Source organism: Lampetra fluviatilis, chromosome 5 (assembly GCF_964198595.1).
Source record: "Lampetra fluviatilis chromosome 5, kcLamFluv1.1, whole genome shotgun sequence".
NCBI lineage: Eukaryota > Metazoa > Chordata > Hyperoartia > Petromyzontiformes > Petromyzontidae > Lampetra > Lampetra fluviatilis.
The window spans coordinates 532,990-550,837 of NC_136279.1; the positions used below are offsets into that span (position 1 = coordinate 532,990).

At 49.6% G+C, this 17,848-nt stretch overlaps 1 protein-coding gene across 8 annotated transcripts in view; it reads left to right on the top strand.

Annotated features, from left to right (window-relative positions):
• Window positions 1–17,848, top strand: part of LOC144932358 (protein phosphatase EYA1-like) — a 101,885-nt gene that overhangs the window by 23,703 nt on the left and 60,334 nt on the right. For 6 of the 8 annotated variants that reach the window (XM_078856312.1, XM_078856311.1, XM_078856317.1 and 3 more), the window contains one exon: window positions 11,269–11,396. In XM_078856312.1, coding sequence (XP_078712438.1) covers window positions 11,273–11,396 — 124 coding nt within the window. In that variant the 5' untranslated portion in view covers window positions 11,269–11,272. Of the gene's footprint in view, window positions 1–4,633; window positions 4,676–5,406; window positions 5,455–11,268; window positions 11,397–17,848 lie in introns of those variants that run through there. The other 2 variants (XM_078856315.1, XM_078856316.1) reach the window with 2 other exon arrangements.

Below are 17,848 nucleotides of genomic sequence, written 5' to 3' on the forward strand. Positions count from 1 at the left end.
CATTATAATTGTTTATTGATTTATTTTCTCAGTTACTCCATGTATCACTGTACTTGTGTTTTTTTTCGAACATACTCTCAACACAAAGATGTAAGTGTGGCGATTGCGTTGTTGAGCAAAGATGTAAATACAGACCATGCTCAGCACATCACAGCGCAGTACTGTCTCTAGCGAGCACACAGAATGCCCAACGCTCACAATCATCTTGATCCTACAATTGCCCAACTCCGATCCGTTTTATTTTCGTGTCATTTACTTGTGGCAAACGTTGCAATTTTCTTCATCAAGTTCTGCAATCATGCCGTGCAATAAATTGCTCTATATAATGACTGCCATCAGCAAAGATTAGGTGGTTAATACACGTCTTTGTTTATGCTATTTCTGCTGTCCAATATTCATAAATACACATTTTCCCTTTGGATTGAGAATAACTTTGGCCAGAGCGATTTCCTTGGGTTAACTCACTTTGTCAATACAATCTCAGTGCAGTTTTCCCATCCTTAGAAAGGTTTTTATGTAGGCCTTGGCATTGCAGAGTTTTGGATGACTTAATGAGTTACCACTGAGTGAAATGCATTATTCTACCACCTCCGTGTATACTCTCCATCAGATAAGAGTATGAAACAAATGGATGTGAAATACCAGACGTATATTACCTGTTGCATGACTATGTACTACACATACCTGTAAACTTGTAAACTGTTCTGTGTTAACTTGACGTTATGAACAGCATTGTGTCAACTTGACGTGAACACAATGCTGTTCATATACACAATATTTTGGAAATACAACAAAATTGTATACTCAGATGTGTACTTCAAAATGTAATTTTCATAGGTTTCATATAGTGCTTTTATCACAGGCTATACTATTGCTATGAATGTAATATTAAAATAGCTAAATCACTCCGTTTGGAATTCTGGTTAGATGACGTGTACCCCAGATACGCTACTCGCGGCTGGGCAGCATAGATACAGAATTGTGAATGTGAGTGTTGTTGTGGAGATCGCATTCGCCCTCTTCTTCAAAACCATCTCTCGGCAGATGCACGTTATGCTCCTGAGACCACGGTTTAGCATCGTCATTAACACATCCATCTACCGCAGTGACCACTCACCCTCCCCTCGTATCGGCTTCCCCTCTTTTGCAAGATCGTGGCGAAGTGCAGTCGCATTTATTAATAGCAACTTGCAAAGCTGGTTTTAAAACTTTTTCCAATTGCTTGTTGCTTTCCCACATGCACCGTGAGTAATGTTACAGGAAGTGTTTCTATGGCAGTAGGTGCGTGAGTTCATGACAAAGTTATGTCCTGAGAGCACAACGCAATTGCTGATGTGAGGTTTACAGAGTTGGGTGACTTTATAATCTCGCATAACCCGCACAATGGACTGATTTTAATCGCGCCTTTATATAATTGGTTTCTTAATTTTTAAAATAACGATTAAACCCCGGAGACTTACCGCCCAGTGGCATGGTGGTACAATGCATGGCTTGCTTTACCAAGCACTTCCGAAAGTACAGTCGTGTAAAATTGCAGTCGGGGTGATTGTTTATTCTGATGAGCGTCATCAGTCCAAAGTTTTTGGAAACTCATCACCGATTGGCTACGATCGGTGGTGAGGAATACATCCGCACAGGAGCAGTGGGCAGAATTTTTTTAGATTTATTTTTTAAAAGGCAAGTCCACCCTTGTTTATACGGTAAAGCATCATCATGGTCATATTGGGCCAAGTCATGCCATGTGAGGAAATTCAGTGAATGTTTTGAAGGTATCGTGGCAATTGAAACAGAGCGATGAGTGTATGTGGCTGCCCTGTGTGTGTGTGGAGACAGGTATATGATGTGTGTGTGTGTGGAGACAGGTATATGATGTGTGTGTGTGTGTGGAGACAGGTATATGATGTGTGTGTGTGTGGAGACAGGTATATGATGTGTGTGTGTGTGTGTGGAGACAGGTATATGATGTGTGTGTGTGTGGAGACAGGTATATGATGTGTGTGTGTGTGGAGACAGGTATATGATGTGTGTGTGTGTGGAGACAGGTATATGATGTGTGTGTGTGTGTGGAGACAGGTATATGATGTGTGTGTGTGTGTGGAGACAGGTATATGATGTGCATTTCAGCAGTCATACGCGGGTGACTTCGACACAGGATTTCACTTCACCTGGCCTTTTAATCCACGGCCCTACAGCCCACATAAAGGGAAGACTTATAATTAATCATCATATGTTTTCTTTTTATCCGTACCCATTTCCGTGAGTTAGACCACGAAGTAATGAAGTAAATGAGCACATCAATGAGTTACACTTCACTTGCACTGAGGATTTAGGTATAGCTCAGGTTTTGGGAGTCACCCAAATATATCTGAAAATACAGATAATTTCCCAAAGTGACTCAGAGGCATAACTGTTCCTCAGAACCGGAGTGTATTGTTAATGCAAGATAACTAACACGACGTGAAGAGACGTCCCTCTGATGAAGTTGAGTCTTAACCACTGTACAGTGTGTTGAAGTATGCCCAAATAACCAACAGGACCCGCACGCAATGGGGAGACCCTCACCCAGCGGTACTTTGACACAAGGGCTGTGCGTGTACAGGCGAGGGAGGGCATTGCTACAATGCAGGCACTATGGTGGTGGTGGTGGTGATGATGTGGTGGATGATTACAAGATGGGTCGGTGCCCGCCACTCACCTGGGGAGAGAGAGCACCTGGCTCACACTTGGGAAGTTGCAAGTTCAACACCCTGCGTTGGATGTGAGGGGTAGTCAACCTCGTCGATCGTTTCTCTAGGGGTCGATTATTTTTGTACCACTTTGTGAGAAGTCAAGGGTGGCCGTCCTATAAATAGACCTGGGCCCCACCCTGAGAATGTGGAATTTCCACCATCATATTAATGCCACCAACGGAGATGAATGCCGTATAATTTCCCATTTTATTAGGCAGACACTCCTTTTAAGTGACGGTGAGCAGTTACCTACAGTTTGTATTATTCAGTCCACCGAGGAAGCACTTGGAAAGTTTCTCCGATTACTTGTCTTTTATCAGTATTAACATTGCTTACTTAACGTAGTCCACTCTGTGAGTACGTGTTTACAAATGCATATTTCCTCTTACAGTATGACAATTCGTCATTTATCTTACACGATATTGAGCGTGAATGTCACGTAACGATGTGGAAGAGAGGGGCCGTGTGCACAGTGCTCTTAGTGTGGTGCGGATTAACAATTACCACCCCACCGCGGTGAGCGTGTTTGTAGAATGCATCAGCCCTCTCTTTCCTGCTTTCTTATTATAGTCATGATTACACAATGGGCAAAGACACCATTGTCTTTTGACCAAATAGAAAACCAGATAGTGTACAATATTTTGTGTGTGTGTGTACATGTCTTAGTCATCTGTTTCAGACACGGTAGAAACAGAACAGTTTTGTACGGAGTTAACTGCAAATGAGTTCATGTTAAATTCACGCAAACCACTTGAAAAAAATATGTCAATGTTCAGATTAGCTCGAGTGATGCTGAGAAATATTCCGTCGTAAGTCTTGCAGTAACAACCTCGTTCCTTCATGATAAGCGTGATATAAATAATTTAAATTATACGGTGCGTTTTTGATCTGTTCAAACATGCAGCAGCAGGAGCAGTTACTGAAAGGATAATGCTTGCAAATTAAATTTGATTCATGTTGTGGGAAAAAAAGGATGTCATTCCAGTACTTCGCACACGTTTAAAGAGACCTGATGAGGCTTGGAATGAAGTGATTAACCCAAATTTTGAACTGCGAGTTTTACGGTTCAGTGCAGCCGTAGAAGGCGGCTCTGTTCGAACCTCTCCTCTCTGCCGCTGAAGCAGCCGCGATAAATCTGCACGGCAGCCGCGAGCGTGCGGGCCGTGGACGCGGTGGCACGCCGGGGGCGCCACCGTCGCTCGTTGCAGAGGTTCGCGGTTCGAATCCAAGAAGCCGCCCTGGTTATTACTGCGGTCTGTGTATATAAACCCTAAAAATACTACGCGCCGTCTGCAACGCGGTGGACGTAAAAAGATCCCGTGACATCGTTGGCAAGAGTAGACCATTGTGTGCCGGTGTTGCGGTCCGAATTTGCAATTTTTGAAAAATATTAACCGGTAAATTTCTGAGTCATCGCTCACTACAAATAGTTGTAGACCCTCCTGAACAAGACTCATGGGACTCGGTGAGGCATTCCTGGGCAAACAATCGGAACAATAACAATAATAATAACAACGTTCCTTACGTTGAGCATCGCAACCTCGATAACCGCACATTCTCTGCTGGCGACTCTGGCACGCACCGCAGCGCTTAAAATATGTGTACCAGCTTCTTCTTGGCGCTCATTAAGCGAGACCCTGTCACGTTGGGGCACGCGTTTTGCGCTGGATCTTATTGCGGTTTTCTTGCCAGCCTTACCCCGCTCGTCACGGCACAGGGCACACGGGGGGGGGGGGGGGGGTGCTCAGAGGCATGGCGCGGTGGTGGTGGTGGTGGATGGCGGTAGCTGGATAATGTTGAAAGCAGAGGGATATGTGCACAGCTGGGAGATGGAGGCTGGCTTGGGATGGTGCGCCGTGGGGAGATGGAAAGAAGCTCGAGGCAAACGACGTCATTCGTAGAGCCCCCCCCCCCCCCAGAGCGAGCGATGTGCGCAGAGGGGCGAGGTGAGTCGGAGCACGACCGTTACCCGAGTCGGCGGCGCTTCTCCACGACAAGCGCTAACAAAACCAGTGGGACCGCGTGGGTCAGGAGAACACGCGCGCGCGTGTGCGCGCGCGTGTGAACGCGTGATTGTGTGCATGTGTGTTAAATTGTGTGCAGTTCCTGTGAGCCGTAGCGTTGTGGGGGTGGAGGGTGAGGCAGGTATTCGTTGTGTCGCGCTTGTCGGCAGGAAGGCAGAGTGTGCCTGTGTGTCTGTGTGTGTGTCTGTGTGTGTGTGTCTCTGTGTGTGTGTGTCTGTGTGTGTGTGTGTGTCTGTGTGTGTGTGTGTCTGTGTGTGTCTGTGTGTGTGTGTGTGTTTGTCTGTGTGTATGTGTGTCTGTGTGTGTCTGTGGGTGTGTGGGTGTCTGTGTGTGTGTGTCTGTGTGTGTGTCTGTGTGTGTCTGTGTGTGTGTGTGTGTCTGTGTGTGTGTGGGTGTCTGTGTGTGTGTCTGTGTTTGTGTCTGTGTGTGTGTCACAGCACTGACCCCGATGCCCCTACAGTGGCGAGCCGTGTGACTTGAGGGGCTCTGTGAGCCCCCCCCACCTCCATCCCTCCCTCTCTCCCCCGCCACCTCCCCCCTCCCTCCACCACGCCACCCCCACACGCGCGCCGCACCAGCGCCGAGATGTGCAGCTGTCGTTTCGTGCAGAAGCTTCAGCGCCCGTGCCGTTCTCGATTGGAGCTGCGCTTTTTTTATTTCCTCGTCCGCGAGTTCGCCGTCGGCTGCGAACATGTTTAGTGGTAAGTCCCCGTTACGTCGCCAAGGGTCCGAATGCTCTCGTGTCCACGTCGGGGGGGGGGGGGGGGGCATCTGCCGTGGGGTTCTGCGGTTGCTGATGAGAGTGTCTTGCCGAAGGCTGCAACCACGGTTGTGTGTCACTTGTGCGGACTTTGTTTCGGGCGATGATTTGTTGCGTCTGGGGGGAAAAGACTTTGTCACGTCCATGTCTGCGATCCTCAGGTGACGGCGCATACACTGGTAATGTGATCGTCCGGAACTTCACGGAATTAGAGAACAGTTTGGTTAAGTTTAAGCGGCCGGCGAGGTAGCCCCATGTCTGGTAAAGTCATCAGCGCCGGCTAATAATACATCACGACGGCATGGCAAGGCTTGTCGTGAGACGTGCTTGTGTTTGCACGTGTTAATCTGTGGGGGCGTGTGTGTGTGTGTGCGGAGAGGGCTGAAGCGTGTCTTAAGGTTGTGGTTTTTCCGACGTGTTTTATTGTTTTATTAACTGCCAGGAACATTTTGATTTGTCGTTCACATTAAAACACCTTCCACGTTGAATAAGAGCCGATTGCGCTGTGTTTGCTGTGTGATCAGAGCTTGCGAGGAAGGCGACAATGCGAGTTCGCTCGCTTAATTTTGGGTAGCGAGTCTTAGTAAAGGTACGATGGGGTGTATTTTTAACATCCTTTCCTTAATTATATTACAGGAGCCCAGAATGCAAAATGAGTTAGGCAGAAGAACCATATGTTCCAGATGTCTAATTCCATTCTCTGAAATTGTGATTTAATTTAAGAACAATAATCCATGGTGACCTAGAGAATGTACAGTTGTGATCAGTGTCTTTGGGGGGGTTTTGGCAGTAAATGGCCCTTCTAAATAAGCGGTTGTTGTGTGTCCTCCAGGCCCTCTGCTTTCTTCCCACTTGCAAAATGTACGGTAATAGCAATGACAGTCTTTGCGTTATACCCAGGACACCCTTGCAAATGACATTTTCATCTCAAGGAAATATCCAGGTAAACTATATCAAGACGTCAGTGAACTTAAAATAGCCTTAATTTACAGAGCATCTAAATGGGGAGTCGTGGTGCAGTGGTTAGCACGCTACATGATGGAACCAGTGATCTGGGTTCGAATCCGGGCCATGGCTAACATGAGTGGTGAGTAATATCTGATCCTGCGCAGGGTCCCGCCACCCTTCATCAACCTGCAATGACCAGTCTGTGATGTATGGTCCGCAAACCCCATGACTGAAATTGCATGAAGAGACTTTATCCAGGAGTGATATTGACAAATGGCTGTGGATTTGTAAAGCAACTATAGCCGTGGCCGATTGTATTGGAGGCATTTATTGCTGAGGATAGTCTTGGGCAAGGGGATTGAGTCGGCAATCTTGGCATGGACACATCGCACCCACAGTGTGCATCGTGTCCAGCCACTGGCGCCTGTAACAGTCTGGATGCTCTCCCAACGAGCGAATCGTGGTGAGTGTGAGTTGGTGTGGAGCGTGGTGAGTGTGAGTTGGTGTGGAGCGTGGTGAGTCTGTGTTGTTGTGATGCGTGGTGAGTGTGAGTTGATGTGGAGCGTGGTGAGTGTGAGTTGGTGTGGAGCGTGGTGAGTGTGAGTTGGTGTGGAGCGTGGTGAGTGTGAGTTGGTGTGAGGCGTGGTGAGTGTGAGTTGGTGTGAGGCGTGGTGAGTGTGAGTTGGTGTGGAGCGTGGTGAGTGTGAGTTGGTGTGAGGCGTGGTGAGTGTGAGTTGATGTGGAGCGTGGTGAGTGTGAGTTGATGTGGAGCGTGGTGAGTGTGAGTTGGTGTGGAGCGTGGTGAGTGTGAGTTGGTGTGGAGCGTGGTGAGTGTGAGTTGGTGTGGAGCGTGGTGAGTGTGAGTTGGTGTGGTGAGTGTGAGTTGGTGTGGAGCGTGGTGAGTGTGAGTTGGTGTGGAGCGTGGTGAGTGTGAGTTGATGTGGAGCGTGGTGAGTGTGAGTTGGTGTGGTGAGTGTGAGTTGGTGTGGAGCGTGGTGAGTGTGAGTTGGTGTGGAGCGTGGTGAGTGTGAGTTGGTGTGGAGCGTGGTGAGTGTGAGTTGATGTGGAGCGTGGTGAGTGTGAGTTGGGGTGGAGCGTGGTGAGTGTGAGTTGGTGTGGAGCGTGGCGAGTGTGAGTTGGTGTGGAGCGTGGTGAGTGTGAGTTGATGTGGAGCGTGGTGAGTCTGAGTTGATGTGGAGCATGGTGAGTGTGAGTTGGGGTGGAGCGTGGTGAGTGTGAGTTGGTGTGGAGTGTGGTGAGTGTGAGTTGATGTGAGGCGTGGTGAGTGTGAGTTGGTGTGGAGCGTGGTGAGTGTGAGTTGATGTGGAGCGTGGTGAGTGTGAGTTGATGTGGAACGTGGTGAGTGTGAGTTGGTGTGGAGCGTGGCGAGTGTGAGTTGGTGTGGAGCGTGGTGAGTGTGAGTTGATGTGGAGCGTGGTGAGTGTGAGTTGACGTGGAGCGTGGTGAGTGTGAGTTGGTGTGGAGCGTGGTGAGTGTGAGTTGACGTGGAGCGTGGTGAGTGTGAGTTGATATGAGGCGAGCTCGATGAAGGTCGCTGTGCACGCAGCGACAGAGCGGAGAGTGTCCGGGCCCTCTGCGAGTGCGAGGAGGGGTGCGACTTCGCACGGCCACCAAGGTTGGCTGGGATCTGGTGCAAACTCTCCAGCGCGGATCGCGGCGGTGACTCACCCAGGGGAGCGTGAGAGAGTTTATGAAGCCGGCCTCGGAGGTGGCTTTCCCCGGCCTGTGATGTGGCCTGCGATGTGGTCTCTGATGTGGTGGTGTGGCTGTTGAGGACAAAACAATAAAATGTGACGCCTCTGCCGTTCAATCGGCGTAAATTTAACGGCGTCTCTATGATGCCTTGCTACAAAAGAAGTGTCCGCATTTTGTGATGTTCCAGATCGGGGAATATCTAGCTTCCATTGTCACAGTGTCAAGTTACTCATACACCTTGGAATGTGTGCGTGACTGAGTTGGAATCTTTTTGATAAGTTCAGAAATAGAGAAAAGAGTGATTTTACAAAGAGTGATTTTACAGCATTGAGGCGGTGCTCCTCTCCTGTTCACAGCCCCGAGCGAGTGGGGGAAATTCCACTTTCGTATGGCAGGGGCGAGTTCACCTGTAGACAACCACCGTCAATAATATGTTAAATTTTTTTAAAGGCATTTTACAATGTTTTTTTTTATTCTTGTCGCACGGTTAGACAAACAGCTTGTTATAATTATTAAAGTGGTTGTGGAAGTGAGGCTACTTAACAAAAAAAAAGTTACACGTCATCTTCCACTGTGTTTAATGGCCATGCCCTTGACTTGTTTCCACTTAGTTTAGCTTGAAGAGATGCACGTTGGGCCGTCCCTCCCCGAGCATGGCAGGGCTGGCGAGGAGGAAATGTTTAAGATGGTGCGCAGCGAACGCCGAGCGCTGGGCTGTCTGGAGTCTAACCGCAGCGCGCCTCCCAGTACCCCCCTCGCCCCCCTCGCCTGCCATGATTTCCTCCGCGAGTCGCTGTTGGGAGCTCTCGGGCAAGGCGCCGGGGCCCCTCAAATCCCCACCGCATTAGCTGCCCATCTGTCACGGCGGTGCCGCGAGGGTTAGCGGTTCAACGAGACTCCCCCGTCCCTTCACCCTTGCTAACCCGTCATTCCAACCCCCCCCCCCCCCCCGTTCGTACGCTCGTACTACGCTCTTACATACGTACATACGCGTGCGTAACCTCGCGCGCGGGGCGTACCGGCGCACGTACAAATGCGCAGGCGCTCCCGCATGCTCCCGCACGCTCCCGCACGCTCCCGCACGCTCCCGCACGCTCCCGCACGCTCCCGCACGCTCCCGCACGCTCCCGCACGCGGCACAAGAGCGTAGTTCTGCTCGCTCGCAAGTGGCACGTACTCTTGGCAAGCACAATGCAAGCATGTGCTCGCTCGTGAGCGTTCGACTTGTGTATCGCTCGCCCGCACGTGCTAGCCTGCCCCCGCTCTTAATCCACAACTACACCGCGGGCTTATTGACACGCGCGGTGCCCGTATAAATTTACCACAAAACCTGGTCATGTGTGGTCATCCCAGAGCCATCCCCTGCATCAGTAAACCACTGTTATTTTTATTGTTTTTTTTTATCAAAACAAGAACATGTTTAAGGCAAACAAGTCTTTCTTGTGAATTTCGACTGCCACATTTTGCCCTGACATATTGCACAAACTCTCCTGCCTAGAAACTCAACTGCCTCTACTCACTGTCTCAATTAAGTTGATCCACCTCTCGTGACACGTTGACACGTCAGTTTGGAGATTGCTTCGGCTGGCCACTCGTCCTCCTGTTTGGGCGCCGTCTGTTTTTGGTTTCGTCGCAGTGGACAATCCCAAGGTGGCCACGTTGAAGTCTCCAGAGAAGCGATCTGGGTGAACCGTGGTAATTCTTCCGTGGACACCATGTTGGGCAAGGCTTTAGTGGGAGGGCTTCACGATGTATGACTTAAGGACGGCAGTGAAGGATAGCAAAAAGAGAACAATGCAGACTTTGCTATCTATATGTGCGCGTACTATAACATGGAGTGAAGTTCCAAAGCAGTCATTGGCCGTGATCTATCCCCTGCTGCATCAGAGCGTCTCCACAGTTGTCGCCGCAGCCCACGGCTTTGTGCTGCCACAAGCCGCCTGGCCACGAGAGCGGATCACGTCGCTCCATCTCCACGGTGGCCGTACTCACAGTCTCGTCCATTGGGCATCGTCGCTGCCAGCGATTTGTGCTGCCCAAGCCCACTGACTTTTTGGGAGAATATCCGTAATGTCTCTCGCATTGTTTACCCCTTGGTGATACTGCTACAGGGAATACGTGGTACGCAATTGATTGGTATCTTTTTGATGGATGCACGTTACGAGTGACATTAGTTTAAGATGTGGCTTTAACTTTATGCTGAACTAAAACTTTTACCTTTAAATAAAAATGCCGCTGCTGAGCACAATCAGAAGCAGAGAGTTCCCGCCCCAGATATTTTCCCAGCGTGATTTTGACTGCCGAGCCGCAGCACGCAGAGGCTGCACGGCCATCGTCGGGGCTTCGTCAGGTCCACAGTCTGTGTGCACGAATGATAACAGTGGTGAGTTATCGAACTGATTGTGTAAGATTACTGCGGTATCGTCTGATTGTGAGTGTCTCATAGGTTTGTTCGCACAAAGGCTCCACTCTAAACAGCGTGCTAATCACAACTTGAAAAGACCATGGAGCGACTTGGCTCTTTGTGAAGCTGAACGAGCAGCCGAATTTGCAGCGCCACGAGAGCCGTGAGCATCGTGAGCACCAGAGCACCGTGAGCACTGCTTGTTAAGTGTGTGTCGCTTGCCTCTTTCCTCTGTCTTCACATCGCACGCATGCACACACATACGCTATTCAAATACGTTCATGTACATGCACGCACCACACAAACAACAAACCAACACACTCACGCACACACGAGTACCAAATAAACATGTCACTGCGCTCACATACAAATGAACACCATACCAACACACGAATGGGCGCACAATCACTATACCATTATGTCCACGCACACGTACATACACACATATATATCATGCCAACACATTCATGCACACACACACTCGCACATCCTGAACACTAATGTGTAAACACACGCGCACATATCATTCCCATTATGTTCATGCGCACACACAATCTCCATACTTACACACATACACGGACACCAAACCATTTTGTACACACACACACATCCTGAATGTACACAAACAAACGCACGCACGCACGCGCCCACGCACGCGCCCACGCACGCGCCACGACGACGACGCAGGTGCATGGAGATGCAGGAGTTGGGAAGCCCGACAGGTGCAGTGACGGGACAGCGAGACTCGCCCGACCGCTCTTCGCTTGACGGCGCGGGGGTCTACCTGGCCGCCTCCACACACGACACCAACGGCGGTGAGTGCGCGCGCGTGCGCGTGCGTGCGCTCCGTGTGTACGTGTGTACGTGCGAGTGCGCCGTGTGTGCGTGCGTCGAGGGGAGCAGCGGCTAGCTCCCGCCCTGCACTGTGAACCTGGCGAATCGAGTTTCATACCGGCTCATGGCCAATAGCGGTGACGATGATCTCAAGCGGTCCTGGGCCCTCCCTCAGATGAATCAGCCTTAAATGGGAACCTGGTGCGGTGTGTGAACATCGGCACTTTTGAGACAAAGGCGGTGAGGCGTGATGCTGGCCACCCCACTCTCTCATGCGCCACGATGGCATTCATGGGTGCATTTCGCCAGCAGCACCTTCCCCACCAGCCTGCTGAAGTCTACACGGGGGATCTTTGTCGTTGTTCACAGTAGGAGCAGGGAAAGTGAGCGAAGGCTCGTTAGGGTCTCAGCCCGTGGCTGACAGAGCGAACCGCGGAGCGTGTATGTCGACAGCGAAGCAACGCACGCAGGTTGACTGCCGCTTCAGCGCTCCGACGTGCTTTCGGGTTTGTACCGTGACGTGTGTTGTCCTTCGAAGAAGCTGAAGCTCATGGAATGCACGGAACTGACAAATACATAAGAGACAGTTTAAACGAGTCGGTTAAAAATTTGATGAGAAAAATATCTCGTTTAATTTCCTTGTGAGCCCGACAAGTCTTCAAATTTCTCTGGGAATGAATGATTCCATTCTTTTTTTATGTTCACGGTAATTTATTATCGTTCATTAAAAAGCACAACTTATGTCACACTGTGTACTGCTCAAGACGCTGGTGAATCCAGGCGCAGGAGGTGTCAATGTTGTAGCTGTGCTGCGTGACTACGGCACACCAGTGATAAAGAATTATCTCACTGCTGCAAAGACCCCATTGATTGAGCTCCGTGTGCCTCTCTCGCCCAGTGTCTGTGTGTGTGGGGAGCGGTGGTGTTGTGGTTAGCGCGCTGCGCTACGAACCTAGAGACCCGGGTTCGATTCCCGCTCACGGCCAACACCAGTGACGATTATATATCTGAACCGGTCCTGGGCCTCCCCTAGGTCGACTTAGCCTCAAATGAGTACCTGCTACGATGTGTAAACATCACCACTAGCGAGACAAAGGCGACCGGGCGTGGTGTTGGCCACCCACCCCCTCGTGTGCCGTGCCGGCCTTAATAGGTGCTCACTAACATCACTTGCCCCAACAGTCTGTTAAGGCTATACAGGGGATCTTTGTCTTTGTGGCCCATCTCAATAGTGACTTGAGAACCATCAAGTATTACTCACCATTACCTACGTTTATGAGTTCAGGATTACATATATCTCCCGCATGTTCATGCTTCACTTTGCAGGAATGTGTTTTAGTATTTTCAACAAAGCTTCCTGTACAAACTCTAACCAACAGGGCAAGGTGAATTCATAATATACGCTTCGTTATGTTGAGGTGCGTTGGTTACGTATTGATAGATACAAATGGATGCTTGCAAATTGTACCAAGAGCATGTCGTACAAAACAGAGTACATACTCTTGGGTCTTTCGGTAAAGTCACGTAGATAGGTTCAAAGAAAATAACAAAAAACGACGACGTTTTGATCGCAACACAAGCGGTCGCCAAAGCGGTCGCCTATCTACGTGAATATGAATTCCTGCAGTCATGAAAGCTTTAAGTCAAGATTTAAAACAGAGTACGTTTAGAACCTTTTCCACCAGTCTTTTTTACACCTCCCGGGTAATGTATGTCTGGTGTTTGTGGAGAGACTGAATGGAATAGTAAACCTTCGGTGCTCTCGCACAGCCTCTCATATGCACAGTGAATGCACGAATGGCACTGCCGGGTGATTGCGTCGTACGAGAGATTTGCCCCCCTGTGGTTGTGGTTTGTGGTTTCCCACATTCACTCTGCACAGATCGTTTACTTGGTGGGCTTCTTCGTAGAGTCACATCTCCGCATCTCCACGGGCATGCCACTCACTTCACTTTGGCTTGGTTGGCTGCCACCACCGCCTCCACCACCTCCATGTCACCACCAACTCCACCACCTCCACCACACCACCACCACATCACCTCCACCACCCCATCACAACCACATCACCTCCACATCACCTCCACCACCACCATATCACCTCCACCACACCACCACCATATCACAACCACATCACCACCATATCACCTCCACAACACCACCACCACATCACAACCATATCACCTCCACATCGCCTCCACCACACCTCCACCACCCCCACATCACCACTGCATCACCACCACCAACACCGCCATATCGCACAGACACTTAGCATTCCCCACGGGCGCTGAACCTCGTTCCTGGAAACAAACATTGGTTCTTGTTCTCCTGCCGGCAGTGTCTTTTGGAACCGTGTTACGTAAGCCTCTGCTGTTGTGATGTTTGGTTGCGATATCCGCGCTCCGTAATTATTTTAGGGATTTCAGCTTTCTATCGATCACTTTCGTCCACCAAGATGCGTAAAGATTTTCTTGTGGGATGAAACTCAATAGGTCAGGACCAGCCACCTGATATGCCTCCATTTTTAAATAAATAATGCCCCTTAAAGATTCCGGGAAAACAGCACAGGGACTGCTAGTTAATGCCTTATTAATTAGACGGAAAGTTGGGAATGGCTGCTTGCCTGAACGCCGCACTGATCCCATTAATAAATCACATTTTACGGGAAGCCACCCTCATCAAATTTCAGCAGAGAATCGTTCAAACTACTTTTTAATTAAGCCTCAAAATCGCCAATGCAGCAAAGCAGCGGATAGTGCATCCACCGCTGCTACATTGTGGGTATCCACGGCTTTCCAAAATACGTGACAAAAGATGTTGGCACACATTGGCGCTACGTGTTCTACAACCAGCACTGTGTGCGTTATACACTAAACTAACATTCACCTGCATGTCATCCTTGCGGTACATTTGTGCATCAAGAACGTTTTGCTCCGTGATATAAGAGTAATTCTGCCTGTAGGTTTAACCTTCTGCAGCTGAATCCGCGACCTCATAGCCAGGTCGAGGTGTAAGGCCCTGTGCTGTGTTGTGGGGGTGCACCACGTGCCGCTGCACGTGCTGGGAGCCTCTTGGGACGCTGAGCGCCGCGCAGACGAGAAATTCAGCTCCTGAAGACGCTCCCAGCGAAACGTCGGACATTGTGCCGAACAGCAACATGCGGCACGACTCCCGGAAACGCGGTCTAGAGATACGCGGCAGTTCGGCCGCGAGGACCGGCGCACTGCGGCGTGAGGTCCGGGCACGTAAGCGCTGGCCTCTGCGCTCTGCTGGTTCGTGTTGATCTGGTTTCACTGGGCCCAGCGACTCGAGGTCATGTTGGTCGTAATCAAGGTCGTGTTGGTCGTAATCAAGGTCGTGTATTTGGGTGACTCGTTGTCATGCCGTTCTTATGCCCCATACACTGTGTGGGCAGTTGTGAATGTTAATTTTGCAGATGTTTGAATGCAAATAACAGCAGTGTTTATTGTACTGAATGATTTGTTTAATTTATTTTTGCAACCACGGGTACTGTATAATGGACAAAACAAAATCGAATGTTGTAAAAACCCTATCCTACAGCCACAGGATTTATCCAGATTATCGTTGTAAAATAGCACACGTCTGTTGTACGGCTTTATCTTTGGAGCAGCACGCCACGCGTGTGGGTGGCCTTCCTTAAACGGAGTAGCCAGGCCACGCATCTTTCATGAGGTGTCACTGAGGCAGGTGTTATTTATACATATACACCACATGTACTACTTCGCTTTGTGTGGGTGTGTGTGTATTTCACTCTATTTATTTATTTTCTGCAAACATCAATAGAACGAACAAAAGTCCCTGATCAATCGTCTTTGTCTGTGTGGCGTTCGTATATATTCTGTGTACAGGTGACAGCCCTTTGTCTATCTACCGCTGTCTTCTGTGCAACCATTGTAAGAGAATGTTTCGTGCTGCTGCGAAGTCTGTTTGTGTGCCCACATGCACACGTGCATACACACTCCTTCATCTATAGAATTGACGTCAATGTGCCAGTCTGGCATGCATTGCAATGTCGATTTCATTGTAAACTTATTTCGAGGAAAAACCTTCATGGATTCCAACAACAAGAACCACACGTGGGCTTAGTGTTTGTCCAGTTATACTTTTTTAATATTAATATTTATACTTGGAACAGTTGCGATGTTTTACTTAACACAAAGTAATAATTCAATATTAACCAAATAAATAATGCCTGATTCCCATATTTGTTTTTTCGCATAGAAAATAACGGTACAAAATGGGACCTTTTGGCCAGTATCAAAGTATGAAAAAAAAAGAATAGGCTTTACCCTTTCTGGCAATGAAACAGGTGTTAAGATGTTCAAACACCAAATAGAAACCTTTTGCACACAAGTAGGTGTGGATCATGCAGACTTGATTCCTTGAAAATGGTTTCTATTTTCTGTTTGCACATCTTAAGACCTGTTTTATTACCAGGAAGGATACATCCTATTCTTATTTTTCTCATACAAAAATAAAGGTGTTTTTACCCAGCTCATCATCCTCTATGCATTTTCTGGGATAAAATGATCCAATGTAGGCGGCCACAGCTCCAGTAGCACGGCAGCGATATCCCTCCAGCGTCGTCCCAGAGTTACAGGGCGCCGGCGTCGTCGTCGTCGTCGCCATCCTGCTACTTCCCATCCTCCTCCTCCGCCACCGCCGCGTCCGTCCACTGGCCGTGAGCGGCGAGCGTGCCGTGTTGGTCTTAGTCGGAGCGATCGCCGGCGGCACACGTCACGTGCCGTGAGCACCTGCTGCCCCGGGGCCACTCGCAGGGCTGGCCGCTTCACGCACGCACGGCGCTTCTGGGAGCTTCGTGCGCGCTGTTCAAGGTCGCGCGGTCGCCGGGAAGGCCCGGGTGGCTCGCCATGCCGCTGACGAGGCGGAACCGGCCTCTGCCGTCCGCGTAGAGAAGGTTCACAGCCCCCGTCGCCTGCATTGCTACTTGCCGCGTCCTGAGACGCCACAGGTTGTGATGCTGCGTTAGCAGTGACGCACGGGCGCAAATAATACAAACTCGACACATTTGTCGATAACGCTGCCCTAAGAGGAAACAATTATGTATGTGAAATATAAGAGGTGCTTCTTACGGTATAGGGGACGTGTTGTGAGCATTGGGGTCGGCTCCCATAGATGAATTAATGCATCGTTTCACGCTTGACTTCTATACCACAAATCTCGGACACACAAAGCCTTCAACCCGAACTAATTAGTTTGGTGAATTATGATCGAACAGCTCCCATGACCGACTTGTTGTAGGGAGGCCATCACCCAGCAGCAGATTCACATTCGCTGTTGAATAGGCTTCAGTAACTTGTGCTGCTGTTGAGCAGCTGTTTAGGCGAGCACACGGTATGTACAGTGTGGTGGTGGTGGCGGCGACCACACCGAGTACTAACTTTGAGCTTCATCAATCTCGACTGGATTCTAGAGTAAGTGCAAGGCAGCTTACACGCCAGTCAGCATCGTGGTGGGCATCGTCCAGGTTCGCTTGGATAATTCCGAAGTGTTGTAAACTACTGCTGCTGCCGAACCTCCACGCATGGTGTGTAAACATTCTGTGCTGGAGTTTTGTGAAATGAAAGGACTTGGCACTACGGTACTAATCGACAGAGTTGTTGCGAGTCCCAGGTCTCTTATCTTTTGTGTGGATTAGAGCCGATTCGAACTTGAGCGGATCGTCCATCGACGCTACTTGCTGCGTATCTGTATATGTGGCGCGTGCGCACCCACAGTGGGCGCGTGTGCTTGCGCGCGTGCCGCGGTTTGATCTGCAGCCACTGGGCCGGTGAAGCCGGCGAAGCGGAGGGAGTTGGGCCTCCGCTTGGTTTTATGTGCGTCCGCGAAAGACTCCAGAATGATTGCGTGCCGTTGCGACGGGACAGATTTACGCTCCTTGTCCCTGCCAGGTCGTGAGAGACCTTCTCTCTCGACCCGAGTGCCGCTCCCCCCTAGCGTCCCCCCCTTTGCTCCGGGGGTCACGGGTTAAGACGGAATGTGAAAACCATCGAGCAGAAACAGCGCGACGGAGAAGAAAAAAAGAAGGCGTCCGTTCCCCTGCTTTCACGGTCGGCACCCCCCCACCTCGCTCGCTCGCTCGCGCCTCGGCGTCGCCGGGGTGCAATGAAAGGACGCGCGTTTCTCTTTTCACTTAAGTGTGTTTATGTTATGTAAGTGTGTATATGTGTATATGTGTATGTATGTTGTGTATGTAAGTATGTATGTGTGTTGTGTATGTAAGTATGTATGTGTGTTGTGTATGTAAGTATGTATGTGTGTTGTGTATGAAGTGTGTATGTATGTTGTGTATGTATGTTGTGTATGTAAGTGTGTATGTATGTTGTGTATGTAAGTGTGTATGTGTGTTGGGTATGTAAGTGTGTATGTAAGTGTGTATGTGTGTTGTGTATGT